This window comes from Protopterus annectens, chromosome 15.part0 (genome assembly GCF_019279795.1).
Source record: "Protopterus annectens isolate FY-2018-M chromosome 15.part0, PAN1.0, whole genome shotgun sequence".
NCBI lineage: Eukaryota > Metazoa > Chordata > Ceratodontiformes > Protopteridae > Protopterus > Protopterus annectens.
Window position 1 is genome coordinate 114,630,448 of NC_056749.1, and position 23,304 is coordinate 114,653,751.

Genomic DNA, 23,304 nt, shown 5'->3' on the forward strand with positions numbered 1-23,304 from the left:
CCTTGGATGTACATAGACAGTTATGCTACTACCTGGACAGAACCAAAAGTAACAGAAAAACTGACCAGCTTTTAGTGGCCTATGCAACAGGAAGGGAAGGAAAAGCAATTTCCAAGCAGACAATCTCCAAATGGATAGGAAATTGCATAAGATTCTGTTACTCCTACCATGGAAAAACCAGTTCCACAGGAAATAAGACCTCATTCAACAAGGGCTACAGCCACTACCACAGCTTTCTTACGAGGAGTGGCTACCAAGGACATTATTGAGGCGGCTACTTGGACCTCCGTGCATACATTTGCCAAGCAATATAATTTACCTCTATACTCTAGATCCCGAGCAGGGTTTGCCACTGCTGTACTGCAAGGGATCCTAACTACACCATAATTCTTCTTCCTCCTCCCCTACTTTGGCTATGGTATTCTACCCATTTGTTATGACTGCAGATGCATCCTTGAAGGACATAGTACAGTTTTGTACCTACCATAAATGTAGATGTCCGAACAGGATAGCATCTGCAGTCAGGATTACCCACCCTCCTTCCCCTCTGTGGTACTCCTAGGGTATTTACCCTCCTAATAGCTAGCTGGGGGGGGAGTCTCTTATGGTGTATTTGTTTGTATATATGTACATACATGCTTATTTTTTGTGTTTGCCTTCTATTTTGGAAACATTGGCTTTTATCCAAATTTAGCTTTCCTAGAGGGCAACTGGCATCTGGGGCAAGAAACACTGAGGAAAATGGCGTCGGCTGATGCCTTTATACCCGAAGACCAGCAGAGATGACGTCGGGTGAAGTGCGACATCAGCCGAAGCCGGACCCAGACTTTGGAATCCGGCCGACCGAAGGGCTGCCTGACGACAGGACAACCCATTTGTTATGACTGCAGATGCTATCCTGTTCGGACATCTACATTTATGGTAGGTACAAAACTGTATGTTTTCCTTATTTATTCTTATTTTATCTATGCGTGTGGATTGCTATTTTTTAATGGTAAATATATGACTCCCGTAAGCCGTAGTAATATGGCTGCTGTGCTGCTAGTGGATCCTTCATGGCAATCTTCATCAGATCATTAGATCCCGTCATGACGATCTTCAGCAGCTCATTAGACACTGCAGAAGTGTCTGAGGACTATAGATTGACAGGCTTAGTGTTGATGTTTTAAGTGTTTTTTTTTTCAGAAAAGAGCCAGGCAACTATAGGCCTCTCAGTCTAATGGTATTAATAAGTACAGCCAGAGAGAAGATCCTGAAACAATGCCTGGAAGACAGCGTCAAGTTGGGGATTCAAGGCCAAAGAGAGATGTCAGTGAATGTGACTGAACTACAGTAGAATTTGGTAGTGGAGTGCTGGTTCACTTAGTCTTCCTAAACTTCAGCAAAGCTTTTGACTTGGTCCCCCAGAGGAAGTTATTGTGAAAAGTATAAATGATGGGTTAAGTCTGAGACTGAGGAAGTGGGTGACAGCAGGTTTATTAAGTAGGATACAGAGAGATGTGCTAAGATGAGCAGTGTCAACACAATAGATCGTGACTAACGATACATTCAATAGGGTTATTCTGAAGTCCAGTACTCTCCACTGTGATTATTTCAGACATTCCTTAGGGAGTACAGAGCAGAATCAGTGCTGTCATCTTTGTTGGTGGCAAAATGAGTAGCACGTTATTGGGGATAAAATGTGAAGGGGGATCTCAAGGAAGTAATTTGGGAAGCTGTAAAGGTGAGCAGAAAGGTGGTAGTTCAGGTTCATTCCAGTTAAATTGTACCTCAACTACTGTGGTGTGAAGCAAAACTGATGCCAGCTGAGTAGGAAAAGGGTCTGGGGAAGTTTGTAATCCAAGTGTAGGCACCGGAGACCAGGCAGATCCAACACACAAATGTTTATTAGCGAAAACCACACAGACATGAAAAAAATCAAGTTGCATAAATGCTGTAAATGCAGTTCCCCTTACATTTTTGTCTCAAAGAACTTCATCAGATGTATGTGTGCAACATAATTGCTCATTTAAAAACCTTTGTCTCCCTCAATTTAACCAATAAATTACTCCAGACAATTAGTTGTTAAAATCAGCAGGAATATAATCAATATAAAAACATTTAAATATATGACAACTGAGTTAAAAATTCATATATAAAAGCTACAGTATAAAAAACAAGTATGTATATGAGTAAATGTGTGTAAATATAAAATAGTTATGAATGCGAATTGCAATGAGTAAAATTAAAATGCAGTACATAAATAGGTCCTGTGTTTGTAAAATAATAGTAGAATGGCACCATCTAGTGGAGAAACATGAAACATGTAACAGAATTCTGTTAAAGTTGTAGAATGTAAACCATAATAAAATAGATCTTTTCATTTAATTAGTAGAATGTGTAATAAAATTACATAAAATATTTTAAGTTGTTTACAATTTTGCTGATCTAAGTCAAGTCGTACCACAACTACTGTGGTGTGAAGCAGCACTTAGTGGAGCGAAACTGATGCCACTGAGCAAGAAAAGGATCTGGGAGAGTTTATCACATTTTTATACCCTCCCAGGAAGTGCTTCGCTTTACTAGAGTTTACTGCATATGGTTTATATACAGTATTGTAAAAGTTGCTTTGTGAATCCAGTGTGTATTGTATGCTTTCATTGCTGATTGAAATATGGTATTTGTTTATGAAGAGCAGTGCGTAAATTCTGATCATTTTCTGCTGTGCCATATGTGCACTTCAGGTACATAGCATTCATGTCTTTATTGTATAGTTTGCATGAATGAAATGTGTAATAGAAATGTAGTTTCTTTTCTTTTTCCTTCCTTTCCTGTCCACTCTTTCCTTGAACTCTTGAGTACTTTCTGACATTAGTATCTCCTTGTTTGACAGGTGGAGTGACACGAATGACTGTATCGCTAGTTGTCATCATGTTCGAGCTAACTGGAGGACTAGAATATATTGTGCCTTTGATGGCAGCAGCTATGACTAGCAAATGGGTGGCTGATGCTATTGGACGGGAAGGTATTTACGATGCACACATTCGTTTGAATGGGTATCCCTTCCTGGAAGCAAAAGAAGAATTTTCTCACAAGACTTTGGCCATGGATGTGATGAGACCACAGAAGAGTGGAGCCCCTCTGACGGTCCTCACACAGGACAGTATGACAGTTGAAGATGTGGAGACAATCATTAATGAGACAACATTCAGTGGCTTCCCAGTTGTAGTGTCTCGGGAGTCTCAAAGACTTCTGGGATTCTGTCTGCGAAGAGACCTTGTAATATCAATAGGTAAGACAGTAATTGTTACAGTCTTTATTTACATACGTGTTATTGTTTTCCATAAAAAAGGCTGCATTATTCATGCTAGAAAAATGTGATTTTTTTCTTTTCTTGTTTTTTTAAAATATAATGATGATGATGATTTGAAGTTTGTTTTCCTCTGGAGCTACATAACCCACTTATGTTCTACACAAGTTATCTTTACTGTTTGGCTATATTTTAGAAGCACAGCATTATAAGTGATAAATAATGTTGTAGTTAAAGCTCACATCCCATCTGCTTCACCGTTTCAAAAGGATGTTGTCAAAGAAAACCATCACATTTACCTACGTGCCTCATGGTAATTGATTGCAGCCTTTGTGTTGTGCAGCAGCAATCAATTACCATGAGGCATGTAGGTAAATGTGATGGTTTTCTTTGACAACATCCTTTTGAAACGGTGAAGCAGATGGGATGTGAGCTTTAACTACAACATTATTTATCACTTATAATGCTGTGCTTCTAAAATATAGCCAAACAGTCGACTTATGCTGTGCTGATGAGGTCAGAAGAAGGCCAAAATGTGCATGTCCACAGCTAGTGAGGTTTGGCTTTATTGGCCTGAATGTATCCATAAAGACTTAAAAAGAAAAGTCTTAGACATTCAGAAGCCATATAGTTAAAACACTTAATGTCCTTTAGGGGTCATTTGCATATATTCCATGGGCCTCTATTACAGGAGGTTTAAGTTATCACACAGTGAAAACTCTAGTTTGGCTATGTGTTTCTTGTAGTTATTACTAATTGGTTTGTGTGACCTTTTTACTCTTTGGTTTGGTCTTTACTAATGCTTATCCAGTTATGTTAAGGATGGAGTTCTACAGCCATGAATGCTATATTGTCAATGCCATGTAGCAGATTAGAACACATGCAGCGTGTTTGTGTCTCTCTGTTTGTACCACTGCACAAAAGTGTACAGTGTATACATAGATATTGCTGTAAGTGCTGTGTAAAAAGATAAGACCATGTAGTATGTGTGTGTGCATCTATCACTGTGCACAATGTTTGCATTGTAGTGTATGTATACAACATCATGTACATTGTGTATACAGTGTGCATGTCTACATAAGTATCACTGCATTTGCGTGCATTGTGTACATAGGCACCACTGCTTAAACACAATGTACGCTGTGTATGCTTATATTACTCTGTGTCATGTGGATGCTTAGCTAAGCATCACTGAATAACACACAATGTATGTTGTGTGTACTGGTGTCACTATGCCCAGTATACATTTATTCAGAGACTTCAGGTATCGTGTGTACAGCACATAGTGTACGGTGTGTGCAGAAGTGTTACTGTATGCAATACATCCTGCATCGTGTATGTAGGTATCATACACAAATTCAGCAGTATGTGCTTAGGTGTCTCTGAATAAAACACACCTTATCACTGTACACAGCATTGTATACACTGCATAGGTAAGTATCAACATAACTGTTTACTGTTTTATAGGTATCATTATGCACGTGTATGATATATGCATGTACATTACTGCATACAACACGATGTGCAGTGTGTTCACAGAGATCATTGCATACAGCACAGAATATATGGTCTGTGCATAGGTATCAGTGCATGTACTGGTATACAATGAGCATTGAAGCACACATTATACATTTTATGCACAGATGTTACTGCAGATGGCACACAGTTTGTATTTTTCACTGGAAGCAGCTCATAATGTACAGAGTATTTATACAGAGATTGCCGGTACTCTGGAGTAAACTTCTAATTCATTTGAAGTAGAGCTCCTTACTGACCCAGTTCAAGGTGACACAAAGCAAAACAAAATTGGATGGCTGACAAAAAGTCCAAAATCAGGGACAGAGGTATGTTGCATATTGAAAGCTACTTGAATAACAAGTTTTGCATAGTATTTCTTAGTGCAAGTATTCTAGACAAAGTTAATTGTGTGTGTGTGGGGGGGGGGGGGCATAGGCCTGAACTCAGAAGCAGGTTTTAGTTATTGCTCTCATACAGTTAAAATGTTGCTAGAATAACAGGTTTTGCATTAGCATGTATTTTTGAAGGGTATGAAGTCTCAAAGTGGTTCATTATTTAGTGACTTCAGTCCTCAGTAGTGTGCCATAAAACTACAAATTGCACAAGGAAAGACCAATGATCTGGTCATTGCCAGGAAACTAAAATCACACAGGGAACAGACCAATGATCTGGTCATTAATCTGGATAGTCTTGACCAAAGTGCATTTCCTGAAGGTACCATGTCATTGTGGGGCAAAACCAAGTACTAATTGCTGGCAAAAGTCCAACTTTTGTATTAACATGCATTTCCTGAAGGCTATAAGGTTTGAAACTCAAATGTCTGTCATTATTTACTGACTTCTTTCTTCTTCTTCTTCTTCTTTCGGCTTTTCCCAGTTAGGGGTCACCACAGCGGATCACCTGTCTGCTCATGATTGGCAGTGGAGTTTTATGGTGTCAAGTTGCCAGCCCAACTTTCCACAGAAGTCACACACATGCACGCACTCACACCTAGGGCCAATTTAGAGTGTCCAATCCACCTACAGCATGTCTTTGGGATGTGGGAGGAAACCGGAGCACCCGGAGGAAACCCACGCCACCACAGGAGGACATGCAGACTCCGCACAGGAGGCACCCCAGCCCAGGATTGAACCGGAGAACCTCTTGCTGTGAGGCGGCAACACTAACCGCTGCACCACTGTGGATGCCCTTGTCATTATTTACTGACTGCAGTCCTCAATTACTTGCCACAAAACCACAGATGTTATACTGAATAGGCTAGAGTTTTGAAGCAGATTTGGGGGCATTCTTCAAAATCAGGGACAAACGAAATCTATGGTTGTCTCACTGCTGTTAGTCTGTCATCTCCAAAATGCAGAACAGAACCCCCTTTCCTGTGTATAACAAATGGGAAAATGTGGAGTAGTTACAACTTCACGCAACTTCACGCAAGACACTCACACTGTTTCTAACATACGGTATTTTATGCTTACAAAAAGCTATTTTGATGACTTACTCTGCTTTTTATATTTCTCATGGATATTTGTTATTCTTCACAATGGATACAACTGAGAGGTACATTATGCATGCGTGACAAATAAACTGGTGCTAATTTTATTACATGTATAAACTACAGAAACTGTCTAAAGTCTTTGTGCCTTATTTAAAAAAAAAACTGCTGTGGGCTGACTGTGGCATTGTCCTTATTTTTATAAAGTATATATCCAAAGTTTCATGGTAAAGTTTCAGTTTGGATTCATTAAGGGCAGGTCATGCTTACTCAACCTAATGGATTTTTTGAAAAGGTCACCAAAGCAAATGAAGAAGGCAAAGTGGTATGCACTGCATACCTCGAGCTGACCAAAGCTTTTGAAACATTTCCCACTCAGACATAGAAAAGCTAATTAAACTGGGAATAAAATCCCTATGTTTCCCACTAGATTGCCAGTTGGCTCACCGATAGGATGCAGATAACAAAAATAGGGGAAGTTACCTCCACAAAGAGACCAGTCACCGGTGGAGTCCCTCAGGGTTCTGTGCTGAGACCTGTCATGTCATGTATCTACTATTCTAAACGTAAAAACCCGTACCAAAGGGCTCTGGCTGACTGTTTGCAGATGACTGCAGACTAGAAGCAGTCATTAAATCTCCAAATACTCAGCCATCCTGTAGAAAGGTTTGCCCCAAATAAATAAATGTTGGCCATTTAAGCCTAGCCACTTTCTTTTTTTGTGCTCAGAATAATGTGTCTCATTTGGTTATAGATCGGCCTTAAATATCCTGTGGTCAATAATTATATATTATCTGGTAACCCAAATGAGAATAACTGGGATCATACCATAGATAATTTGAGGGGACCCATGCAGGGGATAAAGCATTTAGCTGCCGTTGTCCATTAGTAGTACAGGGGACAGTCCTGGGGTAGATTTTCTGTTTCCCATCCATATATCTGAATTGCTCTTGAAAATGGATAGGGATGAACTTTTTGTTTTATATGAATGGGAGAGTCTGTTCCATAGCAGTGGTATCCTCTGTGAAATATACCTGTCCCTCCAAACTGTTCTGTTGATTTTGCTGAAGAGGTTTAGATCCCTAGATCAGAGTATGGATGGAGTGGAGTCTAAATGTGAGTTTTGTTGCACACTGAATGATTCTGCTTCCATGGGGTATGATTTTCTTTTTTTTTACTTAAAACATTTTTATTGAAAAGTTGTTTTTTAAACATATTACATAATATTAAATTAATTTAACATGTATGAATCTACTTCTATCAGTCATACACAAGAAAATACTCAGAATATATCAAACCTAAAAACTACAAAACTATTTACAAGGGTGTCCCAGAAAATAAATTCTTTACATTTTACAAATTAAAAATCTGAATCAAACAGTATTACAGTCAGTTTTTTTTCAAGTATCTTTGTGACTTTCATCCAAGCGTTATAATAGGAAGTGATTCTTTTGGTTCTATTTCCATTCAAGAAACATTGAGTGATGTTCTTGAATTCTATAAATGTAGGAGAAGTCTCGCTCTTCCAGGTAGTAATAATAGATGTTATGTGATCCTATCTCGCCTACATTCTGACTGATGGGTTCGGAGCCGATCCCTCGGCTCTGACTCGGCACGCTTATGCCAAAGAGCGAAGTCTCTTATTGGCTGAGCTTACTATATCCCAGGATGCACCACTACCAGTCCCCCAGATCTCGTTTGCCGCTAACTAGCGAAGACGTGGTCTCGAGCTGGCTGAGCTGAGTAGTATTTAATTTACTTTTTTCTGTCAGAGAATTGCTTTTCCTGTCATAAAAAGCTGTTTTAACGGCTACTCTGTGCTTTGTGTAGTGATTGAAAGTTTTTTGTGGAAACTTGTTGAGTGATTGGGCGTTGTTTCTGATTTCAGGCCTCCTTTATCTGTAGGGCCTTTCCCGGTCAGTTAACCCCACTCAAACTTTTGGGATTTCAGATCCCCTTGAGTTTCTTGTTGTTCAGATTGTTAAACCGGCAGTTCTAAGCTGATTTTTGTAGAGTCAGTTAAGTAAAGTTAAATTTGGATTGTGTGTTCTTACTGTCAGAAAATTACTGCATTTTTGGTCATAATGTCTCAAAATCCTAGGCCTTCGGGCTTCAAAAAATGCACCAAATGTAATTTTAAAATGTCAATCACAGATGACCACTCTCTGTGTTTATTGTTTGGGTGCAAAACATTTACAGGAGTCATGCAGCGTGTGTCACGCTTTTTCCTCTAGGGTCCTCCAGGAGAGGAAAAATAAGCTTATCCTTAAAGGCTTAATCAAACCCTCCTTCGAAGAAGCTCTAGCATCCTCTCCTTCTCCAACCAAAAAGAAGAAGGCGTCGGCTCTGACCAGTCCGTCGGATCCGGCCGCCAAAAGACATAGGCAGGCTTCTCCTTCGGCTCCAAGGACTTCGGAGCCGAGGCGAACGGTCTGCCTCGATGCCACCAGTCTCGACTCCTCGGGCTTCGAGCCGATGGCTGGGGCATCGAGAGGCGGGTCACCTTCGTCGGCTCCACTGGTCTCGGAGCCGACTAAGGTTGCCCGCTCAGACACTTCCTCCTCGGCGCCGAAGTCCTCCTCAGCACCGATGGAAACTACTGTGGGTATTCCCTCGGCGCCGATAATCATCGAGTCGCCTCGGAGCCGGTCCCCTAGTCCTTTGGGGCCGTTGGAGAGGCCTTCTCGAACCCGTTCAGTATCCTCTAAGTCCTCGAGGATGTCGGATTCGGATATAGACAGGGTGCTCCAAAGACTGTTCCAGTCCCCAGTCTTTCAAAAATTTGTTTCGGCTCCGACCCAGTTGGCTTTGGAGCCGATAGCCCATGCCCATCCCATGGCTGTTCCTCCTCCGACCGCTTGGCTCCGTCGGAGCAGATGCTGTTGGAGCCGGTGGAGATCTTAGGGTCGGCTCCGACCCTTACTCCAGCCAGGGCCTTCGGGTCCGAGTTTGGTACACGGACTTCTTCGGCTGGACCGGGGTGATGTTTGGGACCTATGCTTTCGGTTCCGAGCCTCCCTCTCGGTGCCGGCTGCGGGATTGCCGTCTGCTATCATGGCTCGGAGACTGGACACTCCCAGGATTCTGGGGTCCGGCTTTCAGGGCTATGAGGAGTGCCTTGGCCAAGTCTTGACCATCTCTCCGGCTTTACCGGCACCTTCCCTGGGCGTGGAGACTGGGTCTTTGGCAGTTCCCTGTCTGTAGGCAGCGGAGCCCTGGGCCTGAGGTTACCCCCATTGGGGTTCCCCTCCTCCTGAGGGTTCTTCGAGTTGTCTTGGAGGAACCCCGAGGAAGAGATCGTGCAAGAGGAAGCACGTGGACTCCCCCGAGTCTATTACATCGGACACTGATCTTGATGATGCGGAGGGGTCCCCGAAGTCATCCTCGGATGATGTCTCATTTGCAGACATCTTAGAGATCCTCAAACAAAGAGGCGGCTGGATATCCAAACCCCCCTCTGCTGATGAGTCAGTGCTCCTCAAGGCCTTTGGGGCTCAGCCCTCCGCCTCCTGGGTGTCTCCGCCCTTTGACGAGCTTCTGGATTTAGTTTGTCGAAGGGCGTGGGAACATCCAGATACCGTGGAACCAGTCCCTTCTCGTCCTAATAAATTTTTGTCTGCCCCACCCGAGAAGGAGTTCCTCACTAAAGGCGTGGCTGTAGATGCCATGGTGGTGGCATCTGCTACACAACAGGATGTGGCAGAGGCTTCAACGTCCGTCCATCCTCCTAATAAGGAGTCTAGGAGCATGGACAGGTACGGGAAGCGCACCCTGACTTCAGCGGCCTTTACTTTAAGGTCTCTGAATTATTTGGCACATTTTACCAGGCTTCAGAGGGATCTGGTCAAGGAGCTGTCAGATTCCCTCTCGGGTAACCTACCTGAGCAGCTAGCCCAGTCGGTTAGCTCTCAGTTGGCTATCCTTACGTCAATTTCTAACTCGTCCATGAGGCTCATTTCCTATGCGGCCGAAGGGGTGGGCAGAGCGGCAGGCACAGGTGTGGCTCTACGGAGACAAGCCTGGCTCCGCTTGTGTCAGTTTGCGGAAGCCTTCAAGTCTTCCTTCGCCGACGCTCCCTTTGATGGGTCCTCTTTGTTTGGACCCAAGGTTAAAGACACCCTTACCCGCTGTGAGCAAGAGGGAAAAACTTTATCTGCCGTAGGTGCCCGTTATTCCACTCCCTTTCGGCCTTATCCCAAGGCCAAAGGAGGGGGGAAGATGTGGTTCCGGAAATCACGTAAGTTTTTTCCACAACAGCAGGAAGATTCCCCTTCCAGAGGCAGAGGACGGGGAAATTTTTCTGGGAGACGCCGTCCCAGAGGCGGCAGAGGGCCCCGCAATTCTGGAGACCACGAGTCCTTTCGTGGCTCTTCAGCCTCCCACACATCATGAGGGATTGCCCGGCTGTGCTGCTCGAGCCAGTCGGGTGTCGTTGCCAAGCACCTAAAAGCCTGGGAGTCAATCACTCAGGACAGATGGGTGCTTCGGATCATGGCCGGAGGTTACACCATCCCATTCACATACTCACCACCACCGTCCAAAAAAAATCCCGGACCCACCACCCAGTCAAAGGGAAATTGCAGCCGCAGAAGCTTTAAAGCTGCTAGAAAAAGGAGTCATCCAACCGGTCCCCACAGACCAGATCGGATCCGGAAATTACTCCAGGTTCTTTTTAGTGCCAAAAAAGACAGGGGACCTGAGACCAATATTGGATCTCAGCAAACTGAACCAATCCGTCACGAAATCCAAATTCCGAATGGTCACGTTACAATCCATTCTCCCATTGTTGGAGAAGGATGTTTGGATGTGCTCCATAGACCTCAAGGACGCCTATTATCACATACCGATACATCAGGCATCCAGGAGGTATCTGCGCTTCAGCCTGGGAGTCAGTCATTACCAGTTTTGTGCTCTGCCCTTTGGTCTCACCACAGCCCCCAGGGTGTTCACCAAGTGTTTGGCAGTAGTGACGGCTCACCTGAGAAGTCTTGGATTCCAAGTGTTTCCCTATCTGGACGACTGGCTCCTGACTGCCACCACCAGGCATCTACTAATGGACAACCTCAAAGCCACCATCTCCCTGGGTGCTTCCCTGGGGATTACATTCAATTGGTCAAAGTCTGTCTTGCTGCCCTCTCAGCGCATAAGGTTCATAGGAGCAGAGATAGACTCAAAATTGATGCGCGTTTTTCTTCCTGCCGAAAGGATCCAAACTTTACAGGGCCAAGTTCAAGCTCTGATCTCAAGATCCAAAGCCCCAGCCAGGATGGTTCTACAAGTTTTAGGTTCAATGTCTGCCACAGTTCTTTTAGTTCCTCTGGCAAGATTGCACATGAGGATTCTTCAGTGGCTATTGTCAACTCAATGGTCCTTTCAGGATCTTCCCTCAATCATCACATCATGATTACGGAAACATGCAAACGGGACCTTCGCTGGTGGCTTCAGACATCCAATCTAAATCAAGGAAGCCCCTTTGTTATTCCCTCTCCAGTGGTTACCCTGACGACAGATGCCTCCCAGATAGGGTGGGGGGGGCATTGTCTGGGCAGGTTAGTTCAGGGCTCCTGGCTTCCAGGCGAAGCTCTTCTCCACATCAATGTGTTGGAGATGAGGGCTGTACTTCTATCCCTACAGGCCTTACACAAGTTTCTTCCTCAGGGCATCATCGCCATCCACACAGACAACATGTCGGTGGTCTGGTATCTGAACAAACAAGGAGGGACCAGATCTTACCCCTTTGCAGAGAGGCCATGAGGGTGTGGGAATGGGCTGTAGCTACCAACCGCTTCTTGGTAGCGACCCACATTCCGGGGAAATCAAATATATTGGCAGACAAATTGAGCAGGACAATTCTCTCTCCTCACGAGTGGTCCCTAAACGAAACAGTAGCAGCTCAGGTTTTCAGGAGATGGGGAACGCCGTGCTGCGATCTATTTGCAACACCACTAAACACGAAGTGCAAAAGGTTCTTCTCCTTGACCCCACATCAAGGGGAAGCAGCTATGGATGCTCTAGCACAACCTTGGCCAACAGGGCTACTTTATGCCTTTCCTCCGATACCACTTCTCTCCAAAGTCATTCAAAAAGCTTCTCAATTGGGGACCACAATGATACTGATTGCTCCATACTGGCCTCGTCAGGTATGGTTTCCCTACCTGAAGAAACATGCGGTGGGCGATCCTTGGTCGTTAGATCTAACTCCGGATCTGCTAATCCATCAGTCGGGACAACAGCATCAGTCCCTACGCTCCTTGAAGTTGACAGCCTGGCTCCTCCACTTCCGACTTTAGTCAGAAGTCACACATTAGATCCGGAAGTTATTCACATTTTATCTTCAGGCCACAAACCCACCACTAACAAATTGTACCTCAGTAAGTGGAAGAGGTTTGCTATCTGGGCTCAACTCAGGGGCTTAGACCCTATCACTGCTCCGATCCCGGAAGTTTTGAAATTTTTAACATCCCTGTTTAATCAAGGATCTTCTGTCTCTACTATTAAAGTACAACTGGCGGCTATCTCTAAATTCCACGAATCTATGGATCCTCCATTGATGAGCAGCAGATTATGCAAGACTTTTATTAAAGGTGCGGGCCTGTTAAGACCTCCAGTTTTTCATCCTGCGCCTCCGTGGGATCTTGATTTGGTGCTTCGTGCATTAACATCTTCCCCTTTCGAACCTGCTGCTACATGTGAGTTAAAATATCTGTCTTGGAAAACTGCCTTCTTGGTTGCAATTACTTCTGCAAGAAGAGTCTCAGAGCTTCAAGCCCTATCTATTAAACCACCGTACTTGATTTTCCACAAGGATAGAGTATCACTTAGTCCTAATCCATCCTTTGTCCCAAAGGTCTGTTCTAATCTCTGTCTTCAACAATCTCTAGAGCTACCAGTTTTCTTCCCAAAATTTTCCAATGATGCAGAATACACTCTCCATAAATTGGATGTTCACAGGCAATTGCGCTTCTATTTAGACAGGACTCAACAATTTCGTAAGTCAGACCAATTGTTTGTGTCCTTCTCAGACAATAAATTGGGTAAAACCATTACAAAAGCTACTATCTCCAAATGGATTAGAGATTGTATAACTCAGGCTTATTCTTCGAATAAGCAACTTACAACATCTATCAAAGCTCACTCTACCAGAGCTATGGCAACTTCTATAGCTTTTCATTCCAAACTTGCTATATCGGAGATTTGTGCTGCGGCTACTTGGTCAAATCCGCACACTTTCATTTCCCACTATAAATTGGATGTGGCATCTAAAGGGCGAGCATCATTTGGTTCCACGGTACTCAGGAGTGTTTTCCAGTGAGCCACCCAGGATTCAGGTGCTAGGGACGCTGTCCCATCAGTCAGAATGTAGGCGAGATAGGATCACATAACATCTTTTAGTTATGTACTCACCATAACTTCAGATGTTTGGGATCCATCTCGCCTACATTCCTAATACCCACCCTCCTTCCCTCTGCCTTGGAGATCAGAAGAGATTGAACGGTTTTGAGTTCTACTGTTTTATCTTGTTTCATCTGACGATGTTATATAATCAGTGCGTGCATGTGTGCATGTATGCGGACAAACTAGATCTGGGGGACTGGTAGTGGTGCATCCTGGGATATAGTAAGCTCAGCCAATAAGAGACTTCGCTCTTTGGCATAAGCGTGCCGAGTCGGAGCCGAGGGATCGGCTCCGAACCCATCAGTCAGAATGTAGGCGAGATGGATCCCAAACATCTGAAGTTATGGTGAGTACATAACTAAAAGTTTTACAACCAATGGCTAACAAGATCCAAAGTAATGAATATTTAGATTTAGGAGCACATTTAGGAATAGGGGCATTAAAACAAAATCAGTGATTTGGTCAACTGAAAATCATCATTGAAAATAGTTTGCAAAAAAATAAAATAAATTTTCCCCAAAAGGATCTAAGAAAATTGCATTCATAAAATGTGTTGCCAGTTAGCTATTACGTTTAGTTTGCATCTTCAACTTTCTGTTTCAGGATTAAACATTAGTTCCATTTGATGTGGTGTAGAATAGATTTGATGAATATATTTTCATGAGAATAATTTCCATTGTAGAGACAAGGAAGTTTGCATTGAAGAAATTAAGATCTTTGTCATCTTCTGTAGGAGGGTGATTATTAATAGTTTTTATAATGATTCTAATAACTTTTTTTAAAATAAGATTTCATATTCTTAATTAGTTTATATATTTTAGAAAGATAGCCTTTCTCTTGAACTATTTTACTACTCATAATAATCAAAAATTCTATACTTTTAAGAATGTTTTGTCTGGTTAGTGGATACATTGAGTCGGTTTTAGTTAAAATGTATTTCCTTATTTTTTGTAGTACCAACCACAGTTCATTACCTAGATTAAATTTGTTCATAAGTTGTTCCACACTAAGAATTTTTCCAGAGTCCATCAACTAATGCCAAAAAAATTTTTCCCTCTGAGAATATTCATATTGTTAATATTAAAAGTGTCTAAATTATTTGGTGTATATGCAATTTAATAATAGAAAAGACAAACCTTTGATACTGATTTTTATTTAAAAAGGTTTTAAAAGAGGTTAACGTATTAGATACAAGTTTAAAAGGAATATGTTTATTTTTGTTACCTAGAATATAATCTCTCACCATGCAATATAGTCTGTTAAGCAGAATATTTGTGTATTGAGACATTGATGAGAGATTTGATTGTAATCAGATTTGTTCCTGAATTTATATCCATATTGCCAAATATGAAGAATTTAACCATAAAGATAATGTTTTGACAATAGATGATAAAACATACATATCTGTGTCTGGAAGGTTAATTCCTCCTGCTTCCCAATCTTTTAAATTGTTATCTAATATAATTCTTGTTTTTTTGGGGTACCATAAAACATTTTGCATTAAATTATTAAACTGATGTATATAAAACTTGGGGGAGGTAGTGAGATAGCTTGAATATAATGTAATATAATACAATATTTCGGGGAAAATAATCATTTTAATTAAGAAATTTCTGTCCTCTGTTGTAAAAAAAAATAATTGATTCCATTTCTCAATGAGATGGTTGATTTTATTTAAGATGTTATTAAAGTTAACATTTAGCATTTCATCTACCTTGTTAGTTAAGGTGATCCCTAAATAAATCATTTTGTTATCTGTAAATGTGTATTTAGCAATCTGTCTTTCTTATTAGAATTTATAAGTAGTTACTTATTTTTGTTTTCATTGAATTTAAGTCCAGAAATTCTCTGGAAAGAATCTATATCATCAAATAATGTTTGTCATGAGTTGATCTGATGTTATCTTAGTCAACATTCCTCACATTTGGGTCTGGGATCCGATATCGGAAACGAGCCGGCATGCTCAAACAAAAAACTTAGCTCAAGCTCCTCCCTTTCCGTGATGCTCTGCTGCCCTCTAACCCCTCAGATCTAGTTTGCTGCTTGATCTGGACAGATGCAGATTGCTCACCTCCTCCTGGGTAGTAAGTAGGTTCTCTGTTTTGGGGGTTTCCCTCTTATTGAGGTTTCTTTTTTGAATTGTAGTGAATTTGTTGTTGGGGTAGTTATTCCCTTTCCCATCCCCTCCCATTCGACGTTTAGTCTTTTATATTCGGTGCCGTTTTTCTTGGTGGTTTAGCCGTTGCTATAACCTTTGTAAAGGTAGCTTGTTGGTGTTTTTAGTGATTTGTTTGTTTGTTAGTGTCTAATTAGAGTGTTCTAGTATTGGACAGATTATTTGGGTTTTGATTTCAGCTTGCTTTTGCGCCTAGCTACTCAGAATTTCCTTCGACAGTGTTGTTGGGGTTTGATACATGGCGGACGACCCCTTGGGTTTTAAAAGATGCTCCTCATGTGGTCGTAAAATGCCTGTTTCCGACTCACACGAGGAGTGTTTCTACTGTCTTGGCGCCGACCATCTGGTGGTTGAGTGTGGTATTCATGCTGCCTTCAACTCCAGAACCCTGATTGACCGCCGGAACAAATTACTGATTAAAGGTTTAGTAAAAGGGGCCCCCCTGGTCACTGCTTCCCTGACCAAAGCAGACCCTTCAGGGGCAAAGAAGGTTCCTCCAGGCGAGGAGGTCCCTTCCAAGTGACCCCAGTTGTCTGATCCAAAGTCCTCGGATCCGACTCCGGCTAGGGTGGTGTCAGATCCGAGATCTTCGGGTCCCAGAGTCTCTAAGGAGATCCGACACTATTGGTTCCCTCCCCTGGATCCAGGGCTCCAGAGCCGAGACCCATGGATCTGAAGATGAGTGCATTGTCTACGGATCTGACCATCTTGGATCCGAGAAAGTCAAAGGCAGTTGCCTCGGCTGAATCGGTTCTCTCAGTTCTGAGCACATCTGACCCAAGGGCCGTGTCAGAGCCTGTTGTAGTGGAGGAGTTTCCCTCGGATCCATTAAGGGTAGAGCAGATGTTTTCACCCTCTCACAGGTCTCACTTAAGAGAGCGCAAGAAGAGAACTTCTGAGTCCAGACACGGCTCCCCAGCCAGATCCTCCATCTCATCCAGATCTTCAGGAGTGCTTTTCCCTTGGATATGGACAGGATGATGCAGTCCTTTCTGAAAGCTCCGGTGGAGTTGGGGCTTCTGGCTTCCCCAGCACACAGGTCGGGGATCCAGTCTCCCACTTCCTGTTTAACCACTCCTCATCCATTGGTTTGGATTCTGGGGGACTGGTGCGCAGAGTGGAGGCTATGGGAGTGTTAGGCCCCAACTTGGTCCCTACCCCATCGAGATTGCCGGTTGGTGCTGTTCCTAACCCCCCCCCCAGAACATGCCATCCCTCCGGGCTGGGATGCAGACCCGGAGTCAATGGGTTGGATTTGGGTCCAGGTTTTTCGGACCGGTCTTTGCCCCTAGGCGCTTCAGCTTTTGACAGCTCTGGCCGTGTGCTGCCCAGCAGAGCAGGGGTCTGGGGGGTTCTTCCCTCTCTTTGGCTGTGGTGTTATTGGCAGGAGAGGGGGACTGGACCTCCTCGAGTCCTTCTGCTTTCCAGGTGGCAAAAAGGTCCTTCTCTGCTATCAGAGCCGCCTCACCCGCCTGCGGTCATCCTACCCAGCCTCAGTATCTGAGTGAACCTACTCATCCTGCTTCCACTCAGCCCATTTGGTACAGCCTCCAGGGGGGTACCTCCCCCATTGGGGTTCCCTCCTCTTCTGAGCCTTTCCTGCAATCTCCGTCGGAGGAGGGTCTCAGGAAGATGACATGTAAGAGGAGACATCTCGAATCCCCCATGGAGTCTTTAACTGAAGTTACGGATGCTGATGAAGGGGACAGGTCCCTGAGATCTTTGCTCGAGGACATCTCCTTTGGAGATACACTCAAGATTCTCAAGGCCAAAGGCGGTTGGTCTGCCCAATCCCAGTCCTCGGAGGAAACCATATTTCTGAAGTCTTTCGGTACAGGCCCATCTACCTCTTGGGTGTCCCCACCTGCTAACCCTGTTGTCAATCTCGTGGCCAGCAGGGCTTGGAAGGAGCCCAGATACCATGGAGCCACTGCCAAAGAAAGTGGACAAATTTCTTAGCCGCCCCAGCGGATAAAACCTTCTGGTCCAAAGCAGTCCTGGTCAATGCTGTTGTAGTGGCCGCTGCGAACAAAAAGGAGTTGGTGGAGCAGAGTTCATCTGTTCATCCTCCCAATCCTGAATTGAGAGCTCTGGACAGATTTAGAAAATGGGTGTTCACTTTGCTTCCTTTAGCCTGCAAGCCTTAAATTATCTAGCTCATTTCACTCGTCTCTATAGGGATTTGATTAAGGAACTGTCAACTTCCCTCACAGGGTCCATGTCTGAGGAGGAATTTAAGGTGGTTTCTCCCAAACTGGCCACTCTTCATTCAGTTGCTAATTCGTCCATGAGGCTAATTTCCAATGCTGCAGAAGGGTCCTCACTGGTGTGGGTCCAGGCATAGCCATTAGGCGTCATGCCTGCATGTGCTTAAGCGGGTTTGCAGAGGCCTTTAAGATGTCATTTATCAATAGCCCCTTTGATGGTTCCATTTTCTTTGGTCCCAGCATGAAAGAGATGTTGGCCTGCACTGGACAAGAATGGAAGACGTTGTCGGCTGTCAGGATCAGATTTTGTATCCCTCAAAAGTCCTTCTCTAAGACCCAGAAGGGAAATAAAATGTGGTTTTGGAAGGTGCAATCTTCCTTCCAGGATGTTCAGGATGATTCCTCTTCCAGGGGACGGGGCAGAGGAGGCCCACAGAATCAGGGTTCCAGGGAGCCCTTCTCTGAGAAACCCTTTCAGCTTCCCTGAGATGTTGCCTGACTGCCCTTCCCTGGAGGCAGTCGGGGTTGGTTATCTTTGCACCCTCTAGCCTGGGCAAGTGTTACAAATGATCAGTGTGTGATAACCAGTATATCTAGGGGCTATTACATTCCCTTTTTGGAAGTCCCCCCAAAAGCCAGAACTCTTCCGAACATGCCACCCAAGTCAGAAAGAGTTGGCCCAACAGGAGGTTGTGAACCTTCTTCAAAAAAGAGCCATCCAAGAGGAACTTATTCCTGCTTCTTTTTAGTTCCAAAGAGAACAGGGGACATGCATCCTATTCTGGACCTCAGTCGCATGAACCTGTTTGTACAGAAGTTGAAGTTTTGGCTGGTCACTGTGCAGTTGATTGTGTCCCTCTTTCACAGCAATGACTGGATGTGTTCAGTGGATCTCCAGGACGCGTACTACCATATAAAGATGGATCGACAGTCCAGGAGGTTTCTCTGCTTTTGCTTGGGAGCCGATCACTTTCAGTTCAGGGCCCTGCCCTTTAGTCTCACCTCAACCCCCTTGAGTGTTCACCAAATGCATGGCTGTGGTAGCAGCTCATCTCCAGCTGCAGGGAATCCAGGTGTATCCCCTGTTTGGACGATTGGCTCCTAACGGCCCCTACAAAGTAGCAACTATTGGATGACATTCGTACTTTACTCTTCCTGTTTCATCAGTTGGGAATTATAGTGAACATGGCTAAGTCCTCCTTGATTCCTACTCAACATCTGGAGTTCATAGGCACTCTGTTGGATACCACCACGCAGATCGCAGCCCTCCCTCTTCGCCAGGTGTCTCTAATTTGCACCCATGTTCAAGTTCTGCTGGAGCAAACATGCCCTCTGGCTTCACTCATTCTCAGGGCTCTAGGGTCCATGACAGCTGCCATTTACTAGGTACCGATGGTTCGGTACCACATGAGAGTTCTACAGTGGACCTTTGCAGTTCAATGGTCAGCCAGTGTGCATCCCCTGTCGTTCGCCATTCGCCTCACCTCAGTGTGTCGAAAGCATCTTTTGTGGTGGATTCGTGCAATGGCCCTCTTGGCAGGCAGGCCCTTTTCTCTGCCGATTCCCACTGCCACAGTTACCATGGATGCTTCCCTCCTAGGGTGGGGGGACATTTCTGGGGAAAGACGGTCCAAGGGACGTGATCCCCCTTAGAGACCAAGCTGCACATCAGTGTTCTGGAGATGAGAACAGTCCTATCATTGCAAGCTTTTCAGTATTTCCTCCCTTGGGGAACTATTGCGGTTCTATTGGACAACATGGCAGTTGTCTGATATATAAACAAGCAAGGGGGCACACGTCCTTATCTGCTGTGTCGCGAGGCCATGAGGGTTTGGGAATGGGTGATGTCCATGGGGCGCTTTCTCACTGCAACACACATTCCCGGTGCATCCAACGTGTTGGTGGACAAATAAGCAGGGCTATTCTGACCCCTCACGAGTGGTCCCTGAATCCAGTGGTGGCGCAACAAATTTTCCATTGGTGGGGTTATCCAAGCTGCAGTCTGTTTGCATCTCCTGTTAACCACAAATACAGCAAATTCTTTGCATTGTTCCACCCAAAGGGGAAAACCTCCAGGGATACGCTCACTCACGATTGTCCTCTAGGTCTCCTGTATGCTTTTCCCCTATTGCCACTAATTCTCAGAGTACTTCAGAAAGCCAGACGCCTCAAGACACAATTGATCCTCATTGCTTCTTCTGGCCTCGGCAGGTCTGGTTCCCCTTCTATGGTTTTATTTGAGGCACCCACCCTGGGAGCTCGATCCAACTCCGGAGCTTTTATCTCGTCCGTCTCTGCTTCCGCTCCCAAATCTTCATACCCTGCATCTGACAGCGTGGTATGTCCACTTCCAGTGATTTTGGCTAAGTCCAGGCTAGCCTCACCCATGAAGGATATTATCCTTGCTTCCCAGAGGTCTTCCACTAGGAATGTGTGGATCAGTAAATGGAAGAGATTTTCTGTCTGGTCAAAGAATAAGAATCTGGACCCCTTTTTAGCTTCCATTCCTGAGGTCCTTCTCTTTCTGACTTCTCTTTTTAAGAAAGGGGCCAGTTTATCCATGATCAAGGTTCAGTTGGCAGCGATTTTAAATTTTCATCTTAGCGGTGATTCTCCCTTTTCTTCTTGACTCTGCAAGGCCTTCTTAAAAGGTGTTTTTCTTTTGTGACCCCCCTGTTAAGCATCCATCTCCTCAGTGGGATTTGACCTTGGTGCCACAGGAATTAACAAAACCAACCTTTGAAATGGCTGCATCTTGCAATCTCCTATTCCTTTCATGGAAAACTGCCCTTTTGGTGGCAGTGACTTCAGCGCAGAGAGTCTCTGAGCTGCAACTTCTTACAATTAAGCCGCCCTACTTAATTTTCCATAAGGACAGAGTGTCTTTGAAACCAGATCCATCTTTTATGCCAAAGGTAGCTTCAACAGTTAATTTTAAGCAAGATATTCATCTTCCAGTATTTTTCCCTAACTATGCCAATAAAGGGGAATACATTCTGCACACCTTGGATGTTCGTCAACTTTGTTTCTATCTGCATAGGACTAAGGAATTTAGACATTCAGACCAGTTCTTTGTAGCCTTTTCTGTGAATAGAAAGGGCAGAGGAATTTCGAAAGCTACGGTCTCCCACTGGATTTTGCAATGTATCTCCTTCATTTATTCTTCAGAAGGTGTCCCTTTATCTGCACCAGTAAGGGCTCATTCCACAAGGGCAGTGTCTACTTCAACAGCGTTTGCAGACCATCAATCCTTAGATGACATTTGTGCAGCAGCAACGTGGTCTTCTCCTCACATGTTCATTTCCCACTATAAGTTGGATTTGGTTTCTAGAGGAAGGGCTTCTTTTGGCTCCACGGTTCTTCGACATGTCCTTCCTTAAGGCCTCCCAGGACTTAAGTTGCTGGGGACTCTGACCCTAACTTGAGGAATGGTGACTAAGATAACATCAGATTTATAGTTATGTACTTACCATAACTTGGCATCTGTGTTATCTGTGGTCACCATTCATCATGGTCCCACCCTCCAGCCCCCTTCCTGAGAGATTATGATAGTCTTTTGTTGCTGGTAGTTGTTTTGGTCTGTCTTCTTTCCTTATGCAAACTCGATCTGAGGGGTTAGAGGGCAGCAGAGCATCACGGGAGGAGAGGAGCTGGAGCTAAGCTGTTTGTCTGAGTATGCCGGCTCGGATCCGATATCTGATCCAAGGCCCTAACATGATGAATGGTGACTACAGATAACACAGATGCCAAGTTATGGTAAGTTCATCACTGTAATTATGGTCATTCGATGTCAATAAAATGTCATCAACAAATAGCTGAATCTTCAAAACTAAGATATCTGGGAAATGAATGTCTTTAATGTTAGAGTTCAAGCTAATACAGTTAGCAAATGACTCAATGACTGAAGCAAATAACAAAGGAGATAAAGGGCAAACCTGTTTCATACCCATAGCAATTTTAATAGAACTAGATGTGCTTGATCCAGTCTTAATGTAAACTAAAGATATAGGTGTTTTATTAATTGAGGAAACTCTTGTGAAAGTCCATATTCTTTCAATGCCTATGGGTCATGATTTTCCTTGTCAAGTTGTTGAGGATGTGCTTTCATCTTTGGAAAATCTTAACCTTGTTTTGCTTTGCTTTCTAGTGTACTTTGTGGTAACCTTTGTATTGTGTAATTGAAGCTGTACGATTGGATCTATTAAGCCTCTGGTTATAGCTATATCTCATCTTGATGTTGAGAGTTAGCATTTGTAGAGTGGGTCTTTCCTGTTTAGAAAATAGTTTTCATCATCATTTGAGCTGCTTGTTCTTACATAAAAAGAGGATAACTTGGATTTATTTTTCTGTGACTTATGGAATGTGGACGGGACTGTTTTTTTTTTTTTTTTTTTTGTCTAAAGGCAACCTTTGAAACTGTTATTTTCTTTTCTTGGAATTCTCAAACATGGCAGCATTTATAGGAGTTTATTAATATTTTTAATGAGTTTTTATTGCTTTTAAGTTTATAATGTGGTGTTGAAATTTGTTTTTGAGATTTAATTTTGAATTTATTCCAAAAGCTTTGTTTATTATTTGCAACTTGAACCTGAAGGTATTAAAACATTAAGGTTTAATTTCCCTTCATCTTCTGTTTGTGGGTGTTATTTTCACTTTTGCTAAAATGTTTGTCATAAATTGTAAGGTTATTGATTTGGAGAACTTTTTGGGCCTGATATTTTGCTTTGATGGATGTATGCGAAAATGTATTCTGATGTTGTTGTTACCTTCATTTGCTCTTCAACCTATGGGTCTCTGATCCGAGCATCAGATCGAACTCCACTGTATTAAAGCTGTAGGCTCCAACATCTGAGCTCCTCCTCTACCCATGATACCCCTCTCCTCCAAATCCCTCAGATCTCATTTGCCGCTTTTCTGTAAGTGTCAGGTTTTCTTCACTCTGAGCTCCTCAGGGGATTTCATTTAGCTGTGAGTGTTTTCTAATATATTTATCTAATTTTTTTCTCAGTTTTGAGTTTTTATTGCTTCTGCTGTTTCTCCAGAGGCTATTCTACACCCTTTTTCCAAACACCTCCCCAAGCAAGATCCTCCCCGATGTCCCACCCAGTCAGCAGGAGACTGCAGTGTCAGAGATTGCAAAGCTGCTCTCAAAAAGAGTCATCCAGAGAGTCCCCCAGACCAGATCAGATCCACTTTTACTCAAAAGATTCTTTTTAGTACCCAGAAAGAT

General features: G+C 43.6%; 1 protein-coding gene across 4 annotated transcripts in view; it reads left to right on the plus strand.

The window, feature by feature from the left end:
• Positions 1–23,304, plus strand: part of CLCN5 (chloride voltage-gated channel 5) — a 1,034,303-nt gene that overhangs the window by 865,820 nt on the left and 145,179 nt on the right. For all 4 annotated transcript variants that reach the window (XM_044057498.1, XM_044057499.1, XM_044057500.1 and 1 more), the window contains one exon: positions 2,873–3,271. In XM_044057498.1, the coding sequence (XP_043913433.1) occupies positions 2,873–3,271 (399 nt within the window). The remainder of the gene's footprint in view (positions 1–2,872; positions 3,272–23,304) is intronic.